At 36.4% G+C, this 20,557-nt stretch overlaps 3 protein-coding genes across 3 annotated transcripts; 1 reads left to right on the forward strand and 2 right to left on the reverse strand.

Moving 5' to 3' along the window:
• Nucleotides 1-525: 525 nt before the first annotated feature.
• On the reverse strand, nt 526-1,407 carry LOC115230970. Its single transcript, XM_029801072.1, has one exon. It carries the CDS (start codon nt 1,405-1,407, stop codon nt 526-528), a length of 882 nt encoding a protein of 293 aa, XP_029656932.1.
• Nucleotides 1,408-1,499: 92 nt separating this feature from the next.
• On the reverse strand, nt 1,500-2,851 carry LOC115230971 (tigger transposable element-derived protein 6-like). Its single transcript, XM_029801073.1, has 3 exons — nt 2,243-2,851; nt 1,823-2,140; nt 1,500-1,667 (listed from the first exon to the last, which is right to left on the reverse strand). Exons 1-3 carry the CDS (start codon nt 2,849-2,851, stop codon nt 1,500-1,502), a joined length of 1,095 nt encoding a protein of 364 aa, XP_029656933.1.
• A 9,154-nt stretch (nt 2,852-12,005) lies between these two features.
• Nucleotides 12,006-13,655, forward strand: LOC115230972. Its single transcript, XM_029801074.1, has one exon. It carries the CDS (start codon nt 12,006-12,008, stop codon nt 13,653-13,655), a length of 1,650 nt encoding a protein of 549 aa, XP_029656934.1.
• The last annotated feature ends 6,902 nt before the right edge of the window (nt 13,656-20,557 follow it).

Raw genomic sequence — 20,557 nt, forward strand, 5'->3', positions numbered from 1 at the left:
AAGACAAAGTGGTTTATTAGGATCTTGAGGATCTTTAATAAATCCAAGAGAAATATATTCATCTTTATACATTCTGACTTTTTTTTGAACACGACCCATAAAGATAACTAGAAATCACGCTTAGAAATTTAAATAAAATATAATAAAAATATCATATTATTAATAAATATTATTAGACTCGATTATATATCTTTATTTTTTCAAAGATTATCGACTTCTAACATAAGATTTTAATTTTTCAAATTTTAGCAATCAGCCATCGCCCCCCTACCAAAAAAAATCGCCCCTAGGGGGCGAATCGCCCGCCGTTGAGAACCACTGATCTAAAGGATCATTCTTCTTTTCCCGGATGAGACGACTTTCATCAGGTTCCGATTCATAGTTCCATTGCTCTTCCTCTCGATTAATGTTATTATAGGAGTAGGACTCTTTTTCAAATGCTCCCGTCATTAAGTCGGTTTCGTCGAGTTTCTGATTTATATTGATATCAAGGAAAGTTATATTTTCTTCAAAACCGTCGTCCTCTTAGGACATCATTCCATGTTTATAATCGATGCACATACTTTCAAGAGTCTTCTTCATGATGATAGCTTGGATGTATGCTCTTACAGGGTACTCAATTTTCAGACCACTCTGGTATTGTTTGTAGTATTTACTGACAATGGCATCCCACGTTAATACTATGGGTACTATATTCACTTTTGCTTTGTGGATTAAAGCCAATTCACTTGCTAAGAGATCATACTTGTGGGATTTTTCGACTTCGACTTTTTTAAGAATTTGCTGCGAAGTTATTCCAATTTCGATTAGTGTAATCGTATTTTTAATTTTATCCCACACGAAAATGTCGGGCTTGTTGTTATGAACGTGTGTGGCAGTACTTATAGTAGTATCGACTCTGATCTCAACTGCTTCATTTGCAACTATAGACTGGACTGAATGGGTCTTCAATCTTTTTGACCTTTTTATTCCATACTGTCTACAGAGATGTAAGTGAATACATCTCACTACTTCATTATGCCGTCGTAAGCAATCGGTGTTTAGCATTCGCCCACACCTGGTAGCTAAATGGTCAACAGTTTTTTTCGCAGAGTTGCAATGTTTGCAATTCGTTTTTCCTGCTCCAAAGAGGAAATTGCGGTCTTGTAGTAAACAGAAGGATGCTTCTGATCTCGGAGAGATGTTTCCATATGTTAAACACGCGGAGGACTCCGTGACATCGACACTAGTATCTTCCAAACAATTAAAGAGGATTGAATGCAGAGGTTTTTTCCTGATTTCTGCAATTAGGTATTTATTCTGTAATCCTTGCAGTGCCTTCACATTGAGACTTCCATGGTCTCCAATTTTGTATTTTCGAGTGATAAATTCTACGATTGTGGCCATATGTGTTTTCTTTGACTTCATGACCCGCAAAATTCCCGCTCTTTTCAAACAGTAATGAGACTTCTTTTCAAGGTCTCCGAAAAATTGGAGGAGCATTCTTTCGCTTTTTTGAGTTATAGATACGAGTCCTCTTTCAAGACGATTCTGGGTAGGTATAATCTTTCTTTGTTCGCCGGCTTCAGGTGAATCTTATTCTGTATTAGAATTCCTCTGATTTTTTTATCAATAACCTCAAATTCGGTTGGGTCGATATCAATAAGTCCAATATAATACAGTGAATCCTCGCAAATTGGCCATTTTTGGTACATAGAGTTTTATGGCCAATTTGAGAAAATGGCCAATTTGAAAAAATCAATATTTAAAAAATAAAATAAACACGTTTAAATTTATTAAAATAAAATTCAATCCCTAATTCCTTTTTATTTGCTCTTTTTACATTTTCTTTGTATTTTCTTATTGCAGTAATCAGCGAAACATCATTCTCATTTTCTGCATTACAGTAAAGTTGCCTTTCTATTTTAGTTAATGTCTTTGCAATATCTTTTCTATCGAGTGGATATATGATTTTTGTCTCTTCGTCGCTAATTTCAGACTCTTGATCCTCTTGTAAACAATTTTCGTTTATATCTTGATCTTCTGTGTTTTCGATATTTAGAAAATCTTCGCTCATTAGAGGATCGAAAATGTCAGTTCTTTCAATTTCAGTCTCATAATGTTGAATTAATGTATTTTCGTGATTAGATTCATTTAAAATCTTAAAACAATTTTGAATAGTTTCAGTAGATACGTCATCCCAAGCCATATTAACAAACAAAATTGCATCTTTTAATGTCAATTTTTTGTATGAATTGTATACAGAAATATTTTCAGTCTCCAGCAAATCAGTTAAGTACTGTAGCTTTCTTCTCATGAAATGAGTCTTGAAGGTTTTTATAATTCCAATATCCATTGGTTGTAGTAATCCAGTAGAATTTTTAGGAAAAAATAAAATCTTAATACAATCCAAGTTTTGAGGAATAGAATGTGCAGGACAGTGGTCTATTAGCAATAAAATTTTTTTCTTTTTAATTTTAAGCTGGAGATCAAAGCTAATAATCCAATCAATAAAAATAGATCCAGTCATCCAAGCTTTCTGTGAGCTATAATATGAGACAAGACATCCATAGTCAAAATTTTTAAAACATCTAGGCATTTTTGGTTTTCCAATCATCACAGGTTTCAATTTATGACTTCCGGTCATGTTTGAACAAAGCATAATAGACACACGGTCTTTAAAATTTTTGTATCCTTGGAATCGGTTTCTGCATACGCTTTTCGATGGAATAAGCTTGTAGTATAATGCAGTTTCATCCAAATTATAAATTAGATCAGGCTTATACGATTTAGAAATTTCTTTAAATTCTTCACGAAAAGAATTAATGTCAACTACTTTATCTGTTCGCATCTCTCCATGTAATTTTAGCATTCTAAAACCGTGTCTCTTTTTGAATTTTGCCAGAAATCCATTAGAATTTTTAAAGTTACTAAGTTGTAGCTCTTCGGCAAAATGCGCAGCCTTACACGATATTAAGGAATCATTCAAAAAACCACCTAAAAATTGGTTTTCAATTAATACCTTTAGACTCTATTGTATCCATCCATTCGATCAATTTTTCTTCAAGCGTAGGAAATTTTGGTTTGTGAGCAGCTTTATACGAATTTTGATAGATTTTCGAATCCCGTAAAATAGAGTCTTTATTAAGCAGTAGATTATTGATCGTCTTTCTCGAGATCGTCTTGTGGAATAAATGTGAGAATCTGTCAGCCAGAAGCTGACACGAAACACTGTCATTTTCTTCCTTGTAGTTTATAATTTGTGTTTTTTCAAGAAAAGTGAGCCGAGTATAACGTCCACGAGAAATTTTATAAGACATGTGATTAAAAAAATAGTTTATTTTCTAATTAAAAAAAATAATAATTCAAAAATTGTGGCCAATTTGCGAGGATTCACTGTAATTATAAAGAGACAATGCATGTTCATTGATGGATTTGAATAGATTCCCTGAGTTAAGTTTTGTAGTGGCCAGATTGTTAATTCTTTTCTTCATCTCATCAAAGATTGATTTTAGCACATCGCTTTTCAGTATGTTACTCATTTTATCTTCGAGCACTCCCAGGTATCGGTAGCTATCAAGTCCATCAAGTAGTTTTGCCTCGGAAGCTAAGCACTGCACGTTAGTAGCTGACTTTTCCACATTTTTCTCTAGTCCAGGAGCCTCGAAAAAAAGATTAACATCATTCATTATTTTTATCAACGTATCTTCTTTCTTCGAGAATATTTTTAAGTCATTCATGAAAAGTAGATGGTTTGTTGAGTATGTAAGTGATCCCTGGCCAGAGTTGTCCATATTCAGTTTTGGGTACTTCACATTTAATAATCTGCTTAACGGATCCATCAATAGCACAAAGATCTGAGGGGATAACGAGTCTCCTTGTAAGAATCCCTTTCGTAATTTAAGTTCTCCAATTTCTTTTTTGTCAAATATCAATTTAATTTTCCATCTTTTCACCAAATTTTTGATGAAATCTTTAATCCAATTTGGAAGGCCAGAAGAGTCAAGAATCTTAAAAAGAAAGTCGTGGTCCACTGTGTCGAAAGCTTTTCTAACATCGATCCATGCAGAGGCCAAATTATTTCCGTTTTGTTGATTATTTGTTCTTAAATTCTTTCCCATTATCCGTCTGTAGAATAAATGGGGGACCAATAATGAAATCGGTCAATATAAAAAACATCTATTTGAATATTTTTGATTACTTCAAGTTCATGTTTGGTTAGGTTGAGTAAAACCATTTTTGAAATTTAGATTTGATCAATTATACTTATTTTTTTTAAAATCACTTTTTTATTAAATTGGGGGACCTGGCAAGCAGAAGGAGAAATGATCATCGGGAACGGACATGGCTTTTCCAACGAATATCAATAGCCATCTTGCGTGGGAATTGCCATTTCATCTTATCCTCTGCTGCTAATTAAATTCGTGTTCAGTTTTTAAACAAAAATTTGTCTTTTTTAAAATCGGAAAACTTAGATAACCAAAACAAAATATGTTGCGAACTATGCGCGCGATCAATGTGACGTATGTTGAAAGGCAAAGATTTGAGGTGACAAGGAATCACCCTGGAGTATGCCTCTTTCCAATTTTACCTCTCCGATTTCATTATGATTCAGAATTAGCTTAATTCTCCACTTCGTTACAAGGTTTTTCACAAAATTCACAATCCAGCAAGGGAGTCCGGAGTTTTCAAGCACCTGAATCAGAAAATCATGATATACCGAATCGAACGCTTTCTTTACATCAATCCAGGTAGAAAACAAATTATTTCCGTTTTGCTTGTAAATGCACCGGTTAAGAATTGCTTGTTCCTTTGCCCCTTGACACATCTGCCGAGTTCCCAATTGATTATCGGCAATCAGATTATATGCCTCAATATAATCTCTCAACTTCCTGTTAACACATTTCGTTCCAAGTTTATATAAGTTAGACATACAAGTAATTGGTCTAAAATATTTGGGTCCTTGACAAATATCTTTTTTTGAGATGAGATATGTGATTCCAGTGTAGAACCACTCATACGGTGTGTATTCACCATGAATTATCTTGACTAGTTCTTCACACAAGTGATCATGGATTGAGGTAATTTTTTTTAAAAAGAAATTATACACCCGCTAGCTCTCCAGTTTTGGAGTTGTTTAATTATTTTAAGGATGCTTTCTTTACTAAACTCTGCAAATGTATCCTCTGCCATGTCACTCTCTTGTTAATCTGTAACACACTATCACTTCTCTCATTTTTACTCCATATTTTTTTCCAATATGATAGATATTCACTGTCATTAAACGTCAGAATTTCAATTTACTTATGACATGTAAAACCGGACAAAAATAAAAACAAATCATTTAGTAGTTAATATGTCCACCATTTGCACTGAAAATTTTGTAACATCTATTTTTCAAAGACATTACTAGTTTTTTCAATAATTCTGGTGATATATTATTCCATATTTCTGTTAATTCCTCCTTTAGTTCATTTTTGTTCTTGACTACATTTTTTGATAATTTTCTCTTCATTTCTGCCCATAGATGCTCTATAAGGTTTAGATCCGGTGATTGAGCCGGCCATTGAAGTAAAATAATGTTTTTTTTCTTTAATGTAATCTTGTACCATTTTAGATTTATGGCAAGGTGCATTATCCTCTTGTAAAATAAATGAGTCTATCCCGAATTTTTTCGCCACATTCGAATATATTATTGGATAAAATATTAATATATTTTGCGCTATTCAGGATTCCATCAATAAAAACAAGATTATCGATTTCGTTATACGAGAAACTGTCCCAGACCATTACTTTCCACCACCGAATTTTACAGTTGGGATAATATTGCATTTTTTGTATGCAGAACCATTTTCTCTGTACACTATTTGATGCTTATTGGTATTAAAAATATCAAAAGAGCATTCATCAGTAAAAATTACCGACTTCCATGTCTCGTCGGAAATGCTTAAAAATGATTTCGTAATTTCACGTCTTGAAATTATATTTTTGCGGATAAAAGCGATCCCGCGTATGCAAAACACAAATTCCTATCTTGCAAAAGACAGTATAATGCTTCGCACCCTGGACCATTGTTTCCTTTCGATAGCCATTGCGAAGAAGTAGATAGGTCGACATTTGATTCCTCCATACATTTAAACATCATTGAGTGTGGTGAATTACAGCAGATTCGGTTAAGCAAGAACTTTCTTTGAGCGTCCTTGAGTGAGTAAATGTTCAGATTTTCTCCGCCGACAGCTGCGCGTTTAAATGCAAGAAATTCTGCGATTGATTCTTGTTTTTATTACTTGATAGTTGACTGTTTTTTCAAACTTTTAAAAAACTGGGAGAGTATTTTTTGCTGCATTAACATTATTTTGGGGATTGTTGTGATTAGATAAATACGTCATTATCCCAATCAATAGAATGGAAAAACAGCCTTTGCATGGATCAAGTTGAGGAGAATATGGTGCATCAAATTTTCGCATACTCGTATGCCTTCAAAATATCCTTATTTTTATGGATTGGAACATTATCCATATTATATAAATAAATGATTCTGCGAATTTGAGGTTTTAAATTTGATGTTTGTTATATTTGAACACATTCTTAAAGTCCTGTCAGCAACTGTTTACGCAGACAGTAGGTATATTATTGAAACAATTGATTATGTCTTTTTTGTTTTCAACTTCTTGGAAGAATTCGTCAGCTGCTTTAATAATACACGTCTTTATATGCTTCCCGTCACTAAAAGGTTCCCACCTTTTTACGATTTTTTAACTGATAATAAAACTGGCAATAGTAGAAATTTTTGATAACTGTTTTAAATTTTTAGACGTTGACGTTAAATATCCATCATTTCTTGTAAGCTCCAGAAGGATAATTTTGCGAAAAGCACTATTTTTGGAATTAAAATGTCTTCCCAAATTGAATTTTTTGTTGTGTTTTAAAGTCTCTTGACATCTGAGACACGTAGGTAAGTTTTTAGATTGTAAAGCCCAGTATCAAAAAACAATTCAGGTGTTCGAGAAAAGATATTTAATGGAACTATACCATTTTCAGTTCAATTCTGACATTTTTATAACTATTTTGTCTTTGCGATTTCCAATATTGACAATGGGATATTCTATTTTGACATTTTTAATATTAATTTTAACAATGCTCTATTTAATAGAAAAGCAGCTATATCCATTGTAAAAATGGAAATGCGTATGTTTGTAAACGTGGAGGTAGAAAGGATGCTACGATTAATCTTACTGATGATGATATTAATTTAATTTCTACAATTAAAAATTAAGAACAATCCATCGATAACATTGAAGGAAACACAAACATTGGTAAATAATACAGTTTGTATTGTGACAGCACATAACCGACTTGGAGGCAAATTTATTACCTACAAAATGCTGCGAAGAGAACCAATTTCCAAAAATTATTTTATTTTATTAAAACACCAAGACCACGGTAAAAACCGAACAAACAACAAGTGATCCCAATGCACTCAACCAGGGATCTTATCCTTGCTCGGTGATCTTTCCACGAGCTCATACAAGATCGCACCGGGCGGCTGGTCGCCTTTGTCGGGGCATTTGCAAACAAACTGAGCTTCAGCTTGATCAGATCTTCCAGAGGAGCTGGTCTGGAACGTTTGTTATCGTGTGAACAACGTTTGGTTAATCTGTGGGCCTTTTGTTGGACCTCTTCGATTCACCTCCTGTTGGACCACGATAACGGCGGACCCCATGATTCGCAGAGATAGGAAATGGACGGTTCAAAGTACTGAAGGTAAATATTCGTCAATACCGGGGGGAACCGCTTTTCCATAAACCGGATAGGCTTCTGAGCACATTCATTTTTTTCTTCGCTCAAAAACCGGTGACAATTTATTTTTTTTACTTATTAAGAACTTCTACCCTTGCCATAGTAATTATAAAAAGGCATGTGCAACACAGGAAACAATGTTATTGGTCATTCTCTGCCTTCTACCACGGTCATGAGCAATTGATCTTAGTGCGTCCAGATCCTCACCAGACTTTAAACACTTCCTCACTTTTTGGAGGTCATTGTGCAATGCGACCGGTAGCGACATCCTTGGTCGACCACAAAAGCATTTTTCTTCGAACATGAAATAATCCTCCATCGCCACGTCGGCTGGGGAAGCGAGATCCATACGCAGAATATGGCAAAACAATCTTTATCTGGCGTCAGCGATATCCCGGCTTAGAGGCCTACTTCTGCATTTGTTGTAAATTCCAGAATTCGAAATTCTGGCAGGCTAGTTCACACCAAATAACAGTCTAAGCTATTTTCTGTGAAACGCATCAAGAGCCGTTGATTCGTCACTCGTACAGCCCCAAGTGCCGGCATTGTATAACAGCATCGACTTCACAAATACATTGTACATACGCATCCGTTTTTTTACTTCTTTTTTAATAAAAAATACATACTGGAAAAATGAAAACAAGTGCATTTTTACTAATTGAATAATATATTTAATGCTTGGTAGGTTTATTTGGGTTAAGATGAGAGTTTATCTTTCAGAGATTGAAATTAGATAATCCTTTTGGCCATATCTCTTTCAAATCCTCTTTTAACAGGCTGATAATTGCATACTACAGGAAGGGAAGCTCATACTATCAGGAAAGTCATTTTGACTGCAAAATGAATTCCGTTGTTAATTAAAAAGAGTGTATATTCAAAATGCTTCAGTTCACAACAATAAACTAACTTTTTGATTTTACCCTGACCCACGACGTGGGTAGTAATTGGATGGAAATAAGATTCTAGAAAATCACATAAGTGTACTTATACAATAGCATGCAAATGTTCCGGAATGAGCGTCGTATTTTACTCCCAAAATATTTGGCGATTTTTGAAACGGTATCTTTACATCGTTTAAACACAGTTTCACTTACGCTTTGCTGAAGTACGCAGCGCAGTAATCGACTTGAGGTACTCAATTTGGAAAATAGTTCAAGTCTGACCTTGTATTTTTGGTATATACATTCTTCCTGATGGTGAATACCAAACTCTGGTAAATGTAGCATTCCAACAATTATTAAAAACTAAATCTAAATCAGAAAAATCTTTTCTAGTTGGTTCATAATGATTCAGTTCTTTCGAAGTAAAGACAGAAAAGCCCAGACTACTGGCTAAGTCTTAAAGGATAGCTCCACCCATATTAGTTGTTTCACATCTATAACTCACATTTTCGCGTTAAGATCTCAGGCCAGGATTGTCAAGGAATTTTTTTCAAAGAACGTCACAATGACATTTGAATAACGCCTTAGAGACTTTGATTACATTCCACCTATGATCAGCCAGCCAGAAGTCGTGTGCAACTCAAGCACAATGAGGATTTGTCAGGTTTTAAAGGTTTTAGTGTCTGATCAGTTTTAATATACATATTGAATAGAGAATCGAAGTGCGAAGCTAGAATACTAGCTTTTTCGACGTCCTCGGTAACAGTACGATCGAGATTATCGTGGACAATGATAGTTAATACTCTACTTCTTTGCGTACGGAGTTCTTTGATTTTCTCAGGTAAAGTTGTGTTTTCCGTTTGTACTCTGAGTTCTTTTTCTATTAGAGAAAGTCGTCCAATTTCCGGACTACTCTGTTTGTGTCTCGATCCGTGTATCGGCATTAACTGGTCAGAAAAAATCAATAATTCCATTCTATAATATATCTGCAACAGTAGACCCGTCACTATGGACATTACAGAAGCTCGTTAGCGCCTATTTGGGACAAACTAAGACTCGATAAAGATACTCATGCTTTTGGGTAATAAATCATATCACAACGATAGAAAATCGGCGTTCCGAGGACGTCCACAAACAAAAATACCTACTGTTATTTCAAAAGACATTCAACGCATTAAGATACAAAAATAGAGACGACCTTGATACTCTCTGGAGTATACCACGGAACCGCGCATATTGAAAAAATATGATCAATATGTTTCTATGTTAGTGCAAATAATATTTCTCCTGGACCGCCGTAAGAACAATTTCTAATCTGATGAAATATTTCATTAAAAAAATTGTACCTGATTTTAAAACCCTTATGCTTCTTTGAATCCAAGGATGACTATAGGAAAAATTATTACCAAGTCATTCAAAGTCTATCGAGTCAGGAACAAGAAGAACGTGTCCGTGAATTGTTAAGTCTAGTTGGCATTATTTCTGAAAGCATATCTAATCTTCCTTATGAGTTTAGTGGTGGTCAACACCAAAAAATTGGCATTGTACGATCTTTAGCTTTAAATCGCAGTTATATAGTATGTGATTAACCTATTGCATCTTTTGATGTCTCTATTTATGCACAAATCATCAATCTTCTAAAAAAACTCCAAGAAGATATTAGACTCACATATCGTTTAATTCCACATGACTAAATACTTATCGTCGGGTGTAACTGTCATGTATTTAGGAAAAATCATAAAAGTGAAAATAAAATTCTCCAGGGGACAAAATCTCTTATTACCTATTAAATATTTTATGTCGCGATCCAGAGCTGTGAGACGCCAAGAAAATATTAATAAATTTTAATAAAAATTACATTTCTGAACTTTTTTTGTTGATCTCTTCAGTAAATATCTGAAATTACTAATTTTTTCTTTCACCCAAAACAACATAACATAAAATCATATGTTGAACGTAGTATTTTAATGGATTTTCGTGACTAGATTTATTTAAAATCTTAAAACAATATTGAATGGTTTCAGTAGATATGTCACCCCAACCCATATTAACAAACAAAATTGCATCTTTTAATGTCAATTTTTTGTATTAATTGTATACATAAATATTTTCAGTCTCCAGCAAATCAGTTAAGAACTGTAGCTTTCTTCTCATGAAATGAGTCTTGAAGGTTTTTATAATTCCAATATCCATTGGTTGTAGTAATCCAGTAGAATTTTTGGGAAAAAATAAAATCTTAATACAATCCAAGTTTTTAAGAATAGAATGTGCAGGACAGTGGTCTATTAGCAATAAAATTACCTTCTTTTCAATTTTAAGCTGGAGATCAAAGCTAATAATCCAATCAACAAAAATAGATCCAGTCATCCAAGCTTTCTGCAAGCTATAATATGAGACAAGACATCCATAGTCAAAATTTCTAAAACATCTAGGCATTTTCGGTTTTCCGATCATCACAGGTTTCAATTTATGACTTACGGTCATGTTTGAACAAAGCATAATAGACAGGCGGTCTTCAAAATTTTTGTATCCTTAAAATCAGTTTCTGCATACGCTTTTCGATGAAATAAGCTTGTAATATAATGCAGTTTTATCCAAATTATAAATTAGATCAGGCTTATACGATTTAGAAATTTCTTTGAATTCTTCACGAAAGGAATTAATGTCAACTTCTCTATCAGTTCGCATCTCTCCATGTAATTTTAGCATTCTAAAACCGTGTCTCTTTTTGAATTTTGCCAAAAATCCATTAGAATTTTTAAAGTTACTAAGTTGTAACTCTTTGGCAAAATGCGCAGCCTTACACGATATTAAGGAATCATTCAAAAAACCACCTAGAAATTAGTTTTCAATTAATACCTTTAGACTCTATTGTATCCATTCATTCGATCAATTTTTCGTCAAGCGTAGGAAATTTTGGTTTGTAAGCAGCTTTAAACGAATTTTGATAGATTTTCGGATCCCGTAAAATAAAGTCTTTATTAAGCAGTAGATTATTGATCGTCTTTCTCGAGATCGTCTGCGGAATAAATGTGAGAATCTGTAAGCCATAAGCTGACACAAAACACTGTCGTTTTCTTCCCTGTAGTTTATAATTTCTGTTTTTTCAAGAAAAGTGAACCGAGTATAACGTCCACGAGAAATTTTATAAGACATGTGATTTAAAATTGGCCAATTTGCAAGGGTTCACTGTATATTTTTAATAATTAATAAAAGTGCAGGATTTTATTTTGAATTATAAAGTTGTGGTGGTATATTGGACTCATTGATATTGATCCCGGAGAGTTCGAGTAGATCGATAAGAATATCCGACTCGTGCTGGCCATCACCAAACTAATGAACAGGATGCTATCAGGGACACTGCCTGAAACAATTCGACATGTAATGTTCTCTGCCAAGCTAATCGCATTCGACAAGAAGGGAGGGGGAGTACGCCCTATTGCTGTTGGACTGGTCTTTCGTCGTTTGGCCTCAAAGCTTGTTTGCAGAGCAATCCTGCCTACGTTGATAACACAATTACAACCAGCCCAAATTGGGGTCGGTTCACCGGGGGGTTGTGAAGCGGCAGTTCATGCTGTCCGAACATTCACTGAAAAGAACGAGGACACTCCTTTTGTAATCGTCAAAATCGACATTAAAAACGCCTTCAACTCGATACGACGTGACACAATTCTGGAGGATTGCCTCACACATTACCCATCAGTGTACAGCTATATTAATAGTATTCATAGCTCTTATCGAAAACCATCGAGTTTGGTGCACGGCCAATATCACATCCCATTGTGTTCTGGAGTCCAACAAGGAGACCCATTGGGCCCTGCCTTGTTTAGCCTGGGAATTGCCCGTGTCACCAAATATTGTTCGACTCCTCTGAGGGTATGGTATTTGGATGATTGCACAATGGGCGGCCAGCCGAAGGATGTGCTAGATTGCCTAAAAAGTCTGATAGCCCAATTGGAATCCCTATGCGTAACCCTGAACACAATTAAGTGCGAAGTAACCAATTTTGGATTTTCGCAGCCTAAATGGGACCTGATTCTTGAAACATTCAGAGAGATCATCCCTAAAGCCACAGAAACCAAACCAGAACAACTAGAAATACTTGGATGCCCTCTCACTGATGCAGGAATCAGTAACACTTTAATAACAAAAGAACATCAACTAAAAACAACTTTCAGACCTTTGGAGTTGCTAGACGCACATACCTCCCTATTCCTGCTAAAAAACGCCTTGTCAGCACAGAAACTAAATTACGTTCTTCGGGGTGCACCCTGCTACCTGGAAACGCAACAGCTCGACAATATCGATTGTCTCTTTCGGACCACAATTGAACGCATTACGAATGTGAAATTCGACGACCAAGGGTGGGACCAAGCGACCCTACCCGTTAACCTGGGCGGACTGGGAATCCCTTCTCCGAATGATCTGGCTCGCCCCGCATATCTATCCTCTTTGGACTTCAGCCAACTGCTGATCAGGATGATTCTCCAACTCCAAACTGAATCATCTGAAATCACAGAGATGGAGCATTCGAGAGGGATGATGCCTGAGCAGAAAAATCGTTACAAGACCATCTGCGAGGATAAATACGAGAGGCTTCTGAACCAGTCAAACCAACACAGACGTGCCTGTCTAGTGACTGGAAGATGCGAATCAAGTGGTGCTTGGATCAATGCACTCCCCGTTGATAGTGTCGGAACTCACCTTGACGACGATACTGTCCGCATTGGCATCAGCACCAGACTTGCACTGGAGATTTGCCGGACTCACAAATGCCGGTGTGGGGCCACCGTCGATTGTTATGGACACCATGCTCTCTCTTATCGAAGAAGTGCAGGACGATTTCCAAGACACAAGCGATCAACGAAATTGTCAAGCGAGCCCTGGAGTCTGCAGGATACCCAGCCGTATTTGAACCGGTCGGGCTTGATCGAGGAGATGGAAAACGTCCTGATGGGATCACAATTTTCCCATTTGAAGAGGGGAAACCTCTAGTCTGGGACGCAACCTGTGTGGACACCCTCTGCCCGTCCAACATTGCCGGGAGCGCAGTGGACAGACTGTATGCCGCGGAAAAAACGATGAGGGCGAAGGAGAGAAAATATGAAGCGCTACGAGATCAATTCGTGTTCTGTCCGATTGTGGTCGAGACAACTGGAGGAATAAGTGGGAAATCGCTTCGCTTCCTAAAGAAGCTTGGACGCTTAGCCACATTAAAAAGTTACGACACACGTGAGACCCGGTGGCTTCTCCAGTTGATCTCCGTTGCTATCGTGAGAGGCAACAATCAATATCAATACAGCCGTTCCGCGAGATCGCAACTTAATGTGAAATCTCGCACTGGCCAGCCACATAAGATCAAGATAGAAAAAGAGAACATGTTATTAGGAACTAACTAATCCAAACGAACGAATCCAAACGAACTGTCCCCCGCATCTATTTTTCTCTCGTGCTGTGGCTGATGTAGACATCCGGTTCCTCAGTGAAATCACTGATGACGGCGTCACTCGTCAATCCAGAGTGCATGTAATATGCATGGAACCTTCGGCCGGAATGATAGCAGTGAGATTCGAACCCAGAGCTTCGCGAAACTGCCAAATTCTTCAAGCACTGAGAGGCAACGCAACGTCAATTATTTTGGCAAGGTCCACTTCGGACAGATGGCTTTATTAGCTAATTAGTTTCTTTTTTAGCTGTTTTTGTTAATATATATCCGACGAATTCTTAAGAACAGTTTTGAAGATAACATTTGGAGTTTGTAATTGACAAATGATTAGTAAAAGACAGTTAGAAAAAAAGAAAGTTTGTTTAAAACTACGCAGTTTAGGACGCCCTCCCAGCCTCACGGATTGCGAAACAGTTGCCGCGGATTACGGCAATGAGAGGCGTTGAAGAAGCCAAAAAGACTCTCTCGAGTCGTCCGTTTTTTTGGCGATTCTTCTCCCCAAACCACGTAGGAAACAAAGCGACTTGGGGGCAAAGACCCCAGAGGTCTCAACGGCGATGGGCGTGAAAACAAAACGGTTGACAGTTTACATTTTAAGTTTGCGGTTGACATTTTAAGTTTGTAATTGTAAATTTGAAGTTCATAATAGACAAATTGACTTGAAAATGGTATAGTAGCTCGATTGAGTGGGACTTTTGTATATTGGATGAAATTCATATGGAATAGATTTCCCATGTTTTGAATCTTTTAAAGTCTAAGAATATGCCTATATTCACTGGGACACCAGTTCTGAAAAATTTGGGAGATATTTGAGCCTGGTTTGACTTTCTTATGCCTGGGTTCCTTGGTACTGAGGGAGCCTTTAACCGACATTTTGTCAAGACTGTCAGAAATCAGACTGACCCCATGTTGCTCCAGCCATCAGAGGGACTGATTGACTTACAGAGTTTGCACAAGTTGGTCCTACTCTTCATTCTGTGGAGGATGAAAGAGGATGTCTTAAATGACTTCCTTCCAAGACAATCCAGGACTACCAATGCCATATGAGTCCACTTCAAACAGTTCTCTACAACTCCCTCTCACTAAAAGTAGGGCCGTAATGTTTGTTTATATTACGCCTCAACTTTCCGCAATTAAAAGGGAAGATAGTCAAGATCAGTATCCCAGGTAAATTAAATACATGTGTGGACTTGATCATACGTTGACACAAACTGTTCAAGCCCAACTCCTAAACCAGTCTCTAAAACAACCACCGGAAAAATAGGGTTCAACAGTTCCGGAACTGCAACTCGACCGATTTAACACAAAGACATATCCATTTTTAAAAACTAAAATGGGCCATCGAAAGTGTACTCTAATCTAACACTAAGAAATTTTATTTACTCAAATTCACAAATTACTGAATTTAGTCTCCGTCACCACTTTTATAATTTTCCTTACGTCAGAAATATCCTCTATAACGTATGAAGGAACAAGTCTTCTGGCCAATCCAAGGACGGTCCTCACTCTTTTAAACCTCTCGAAATAATTAGTCTCATTCAATGGCCACTCTTTGATTGTACTCATAAGTAAGAGGTAGCATTTTTCTTCGGAATACTCCTCTATCTCCTGAATTAGCGCATCATGGTAGTACTCCTCTGCAACCTCCACCAATTCTCTTCGATCGTAATCATTCAAGTATTTCCTAGAGAATCAAAAACCCTAAATAACTTGGAATTCTTAGGCGTGGGGGAGAGTCTGGAATAAATGCCAAACAATTCTTCTGCACTCCCCAACTCGAAAAGAACGTCTAATAGCAGTCTAACTCCCCTAGAACAATAGAACTAACCATTACTTGCGTAGATATATGTGGAACTTGCCTCGTTCCACATTATCAGAGTCAATCATCCACACATTCTATCATTAAGGTCTAGTCATTACTGCAAATAAATTTTCCTTCGTGTTCAAAGGCGGGAGAATAGGCTTGTGGTCTAAAATATATAAGAAAGAAATAACATTTGATAAGGAATATCACAACAACCCGATGCACGTATTTTCTGTATGAGGAATGAAATGAAAGGAGAACTAATATCATACAGACAACAATGTGTGGCATAATCAGAACAATCTACTTATGTGAGCAGAATTTGGTCACCACGCAAGTCTTCCATTACGTAAGATATCATGAGAATATACTCAATTATTACTTTGTTCTTTGGATCCAGAAATAGGCACTAAATATTTACTCATTTCAAACTGTAATAAATGATTTTTTGGCCTGGTTGAGTTGACCAAGTGTTGTGGCCGTCATTCCCAGCTTAAGTTGAGTATAGAAACACTTCGGATCGATGTCAGAGGCCTAATAGATGCTCAAATATGTATACTTTTTTTAAATATTTAAAAGCAGGTTGAAAGTTTTTAAGGTGGAAATAGTAATTGCCAATAAAATTAAGAGTGTAGTATTCTACACTACCAATAGACAAAGAACGTTTCCCAGACAAGAGTTGATTTAGGACAGCACGTTGGTTTCTAAGGAGTTGGCTAAGTTCATGCTCCTTTTCTGAAATGGACAGGGCCATTTGAATTAGCTGCATTTCTGGAATCGACATAAGGGATCAACGTTATCAAAGCGTTTGTGCGATAACAAGAAAAATTATTATATAAAATAATTCAAATGAAAATTAATTATAATTTATTTTATGTAAAATATGATCGTCTTGAGTCCTAAGTAAAGTTTTTTTATTAACAATTTTTCTTTGACAAGTTTCTGTGCCTGTTGCGCCCCAAGCATACAACTTCCAAATGGAAAAATATTTAAAAGTGTCGATTGCGGGCTTTTTGAGACACCTTTTTGATTGCGGGCTTGGTGATATATAATATTCATTTAGCTATTACAGCCTATTTGTATTCAGACTTTTCATATGCAATCTTTAGAGTTCTATATGTCTTGTTTTTTCTTGATCACTTTTTGTCTTTATTATAATTTAAAGAGAGTGGCTCTATAAGACCGCGAGTCAACAAGCATGCAATTCAATTCATGCCTCCATTTTTCCTCGTGTCGGTGTTCACATCGCCTCACTATAGTGTATTCTGTTTTCTCAGTGTTAATTTTTAGGAATGATTTTTCAAAAGTGTTGGCCAATTTGTCCATAGTACCTTCTAATTGGTGGTCTGTTGCCGTGAAATCTATGTCAACTGCAAAGATGACTTTTGTAATATGTCTGGGGATATTATGTGACATGAGCGGCTGGATACGCATGGGCAACCGGTTACATTTTTGACCTTGTAGATGTCAATTATTAATCATTGAAGGAACAATATTTTTTGAGACTGTTGAGACTTCCGGTTCCTTGGGCAGTAAGGCAATCAGCTTCGTTCAGGAGATCGGATCCCGCATGTCTGCCATCACAGGCGACGCCCGCGAATCGAGATGGTTTTTCGAGCGGATATCCCTTGCGATAGTACGCTCTAATTCTTTCTCGATCGCGTCGGCTTCCCGCACTTGAAGCTTTTAATTAATTAACTTGTAGTTATTGGTTGGTTTTCATCAAACTAGAATTGTAAAAAAAAATATTTTTTGAATAACTTGAAAGAATAATGCATTTTAACAAAAAATATTAAAATTAATCATTTTTTTAGTTTGCCATTGGTACCGGCCATATCTCTCCTTTAGCATATTTAATCTATTAAATAAAAATGATTGATTTGCTTCGACTCGATTATTTGATAAAATGATAATTATTTCAGCGCCCGGATAGAATGGAGACTCGAATTTATCCAACCGCAACGAAGGGTTTGTTCCATAATCTTTTTTCAATCAATCAATCAATCAACAACTTTATTTAGGTAACAACGGATAGTATGTGGGGTAATAATTAATGAAACGGTAAGGCTTGCTCACCGACTTCTTCCGCGAAACAAAAAAGAAAGGAGGAACCCCAACCTCTCAGTATAGAATTACCTTTGCAGGTAAGTCCCAGTGACTGTTGACCAGAATGTGTAGTTTTTGATGCTTTTTTCAACGATTTCCCCCACCGTAGGCGTTTTAGCCTCGAGCCATGGGGGAATCGGGCATTCCAGGCTTTGGGAGTAGGCGATTTTTAACGCCAGTCTCCGAGTATTCTCAAACTTCCCGATAATGGGACTCCTCTTTCTAGAGAAGTACCATGCCTCTTTTCCAAATATAAGTCCTGGTAAGATCACCGTGTTAAAAACATAAAGGAAAGTGTCTGGTTCCAGATTTAACTTTCTTAAGCAAAACAGTGCGTTTGTTGCTTTCTTTTTTCGAATTTTTGCATTTTCAGTGTATTTACCATTTTCTTCAATTTGCAATCTCAGGTATTTTATTGAATGTTGTCGTGGTATGTTAGTAATCAGACATGGTGAATTTTTAAGATTTCTACTTTCTGTGATTCTCAACAGGGCAGACTTCTTACGTGCGACAGCCAGCATGTTACTTCTGCACCAATGTTAGACCTCTTCCATATATGACAGCATTCGTTGTTCAGATAAGGCAGGTTTCGGTGAAACATCGAGGATGACCACATCATCAGCATATATTAGAATTTCCGTCCGTACATTGTTTGGGGAAGGTAGATTACTCATGACAATGTTAAATAACAGAGGACTGAGTACTGATCCCTGGGGGACACCTCTTTTTAATTTTAGCTCATCCGAGTCGTGGTTCAGTAAGCTTACCACTGATCGTCTGTCGCGGAGGAAGTCCTGTAACCATAGAAACAGTTCTCTATCTATCTGACACTTCACCAGATGTCTCAGAAGGCCAAAATGCCATACACTGTCGAATGCCTTCGAAATGTCAAGACAGACCATCGTCAGAGATTCCTTGGTATCCAGAGCCTTCATAATTAACGAATTTACCGTATAATGACAGTCCCCACAAGAGCGATTTCTGCGGAAACCCCACTGCACATTTTTTAGAATATTTTTGCTCTCCACATGTTCCGAGAGTCTTCCCAGCAATATCCTTTCCATGATTCGGCTGATGGTAGGAATCAGGCTTATTGGCCTATAGCTTGTTGGCAAGTAGCGAGGTTTTCCTGGCTTCAGTATCATCCTAACCTCCGTTAGTTTCCAGGAGGAGGGGACGTATCCCAAATGAAGACTACAGGAGAAAAGACATCTCAAATATTCATAAAGTTCCCTCGGTGCTTCTTTGAACAATCGCAATGTTATCTTGTCTCTTCCTGGGGCATTATCCTTCGAGCATTTTATTGCGTCCTAGCCGTGTAGTCGGTCGTAAGTGATGCCTGTTGCCATCGTATGGTTGATGTGAACATGATAGTATTATGAAAGTAATACTCTCAGGTTTGAATAATAAGGATCGTACTGGTTCAGGCCGGAAACGGAGCATAATCTTTTTTAACTCGAACCTATCTATAATTTTTTTCATTTATTTTCCTATTCATTGCCTTATAGTTGGCTGAGTTTCCATCAATCAAATTTAAATTAAATTTGAATTTTTTGGACTTGAACAATTAGAATTCCATAAATATACAGTATGGTCCAAAAATATTACACCCCTTGACTTTTTGACAAATAAAATCAATTTTCGATACTAATAATTAATTACTTAAACTATTTTTATGCAATTTAGTTCCTATTAAACTTGATTTAATGATTTTTATTTTTTTAAAACCAAAAATCAATTTATTTTATATCTGTGAGCAAAAACATGAAAAATTGCCGGCTCATAAATAGTACACCATTTAAAAAGTCAGTATTTGGCGTGCCCTCCTTTATTTTTGATGACTGCTTTTAGTCTCGAGGTCATTGATTCCACCAATTTGATACATATTTCCTTTGGAATTTTTTTCCATTCTTCAATAATTAAATTTTCTAGATTTTTTTTATTTGTGACGTCAAATGTTTCAATTTTTCTTTTTAAATAGCACCATAGGTGTTCAATTGGATTTAAATCTGGCGACATGCTCGGCCAGTCCATTTGCAAGATTTTTTTTCAGTCAAAAAACTTTTAGACTTCTTTGCAGTATGCTTCGGATCGTTATTTTGTTGGAAAATCGGATTTCCTGAATGATCGTTGATAAAGGAAATTATTTTTTCCTCAAGTATATTAATGTACATGTCTACATTCATGATCCCATTTATGATATAAAGTTCACCAGGTCCTTGCAAGCTCATAGATCCCCATATCTTTATATTTCCGCCGCCATGTTTCATTGTAGCTACTATGCATTTTGGATTTAGTGCATTGCCATTTTTGCGCCACACATGCTGAATTCCATCTGATCCGAACAAATTGATTTTGGTCTCATCTGACACAGAATTCTATTCCAAAAATCCATATTTTTGTTTACATATTTTTTTGCAAATTGTAAACGGTTTCTTTTGTGCCTTTTTGACAATAATGGTTTCCTTCGAGGTACTCGGCCATATAAATTGCATTCATGTAGTGTCCTTTTTATTGTAAATTTTGATATTTGAATATCAG

The sequence above is a fragment of the Octopus sinensis genome, unplaced genomic scaffold, assembly GCF_006345805.1.
Source record: "Octopus sinensis unplaced genomic scaffold, ASM634580v1 Contig16934, whole genome shotgun sequence".
Lineage (NCBI taxonomy): Eukaryota > Metazoa > Mollusca > Cephalopoda > Octopoda > Octopodidae > Octopus > Octopus sinensis.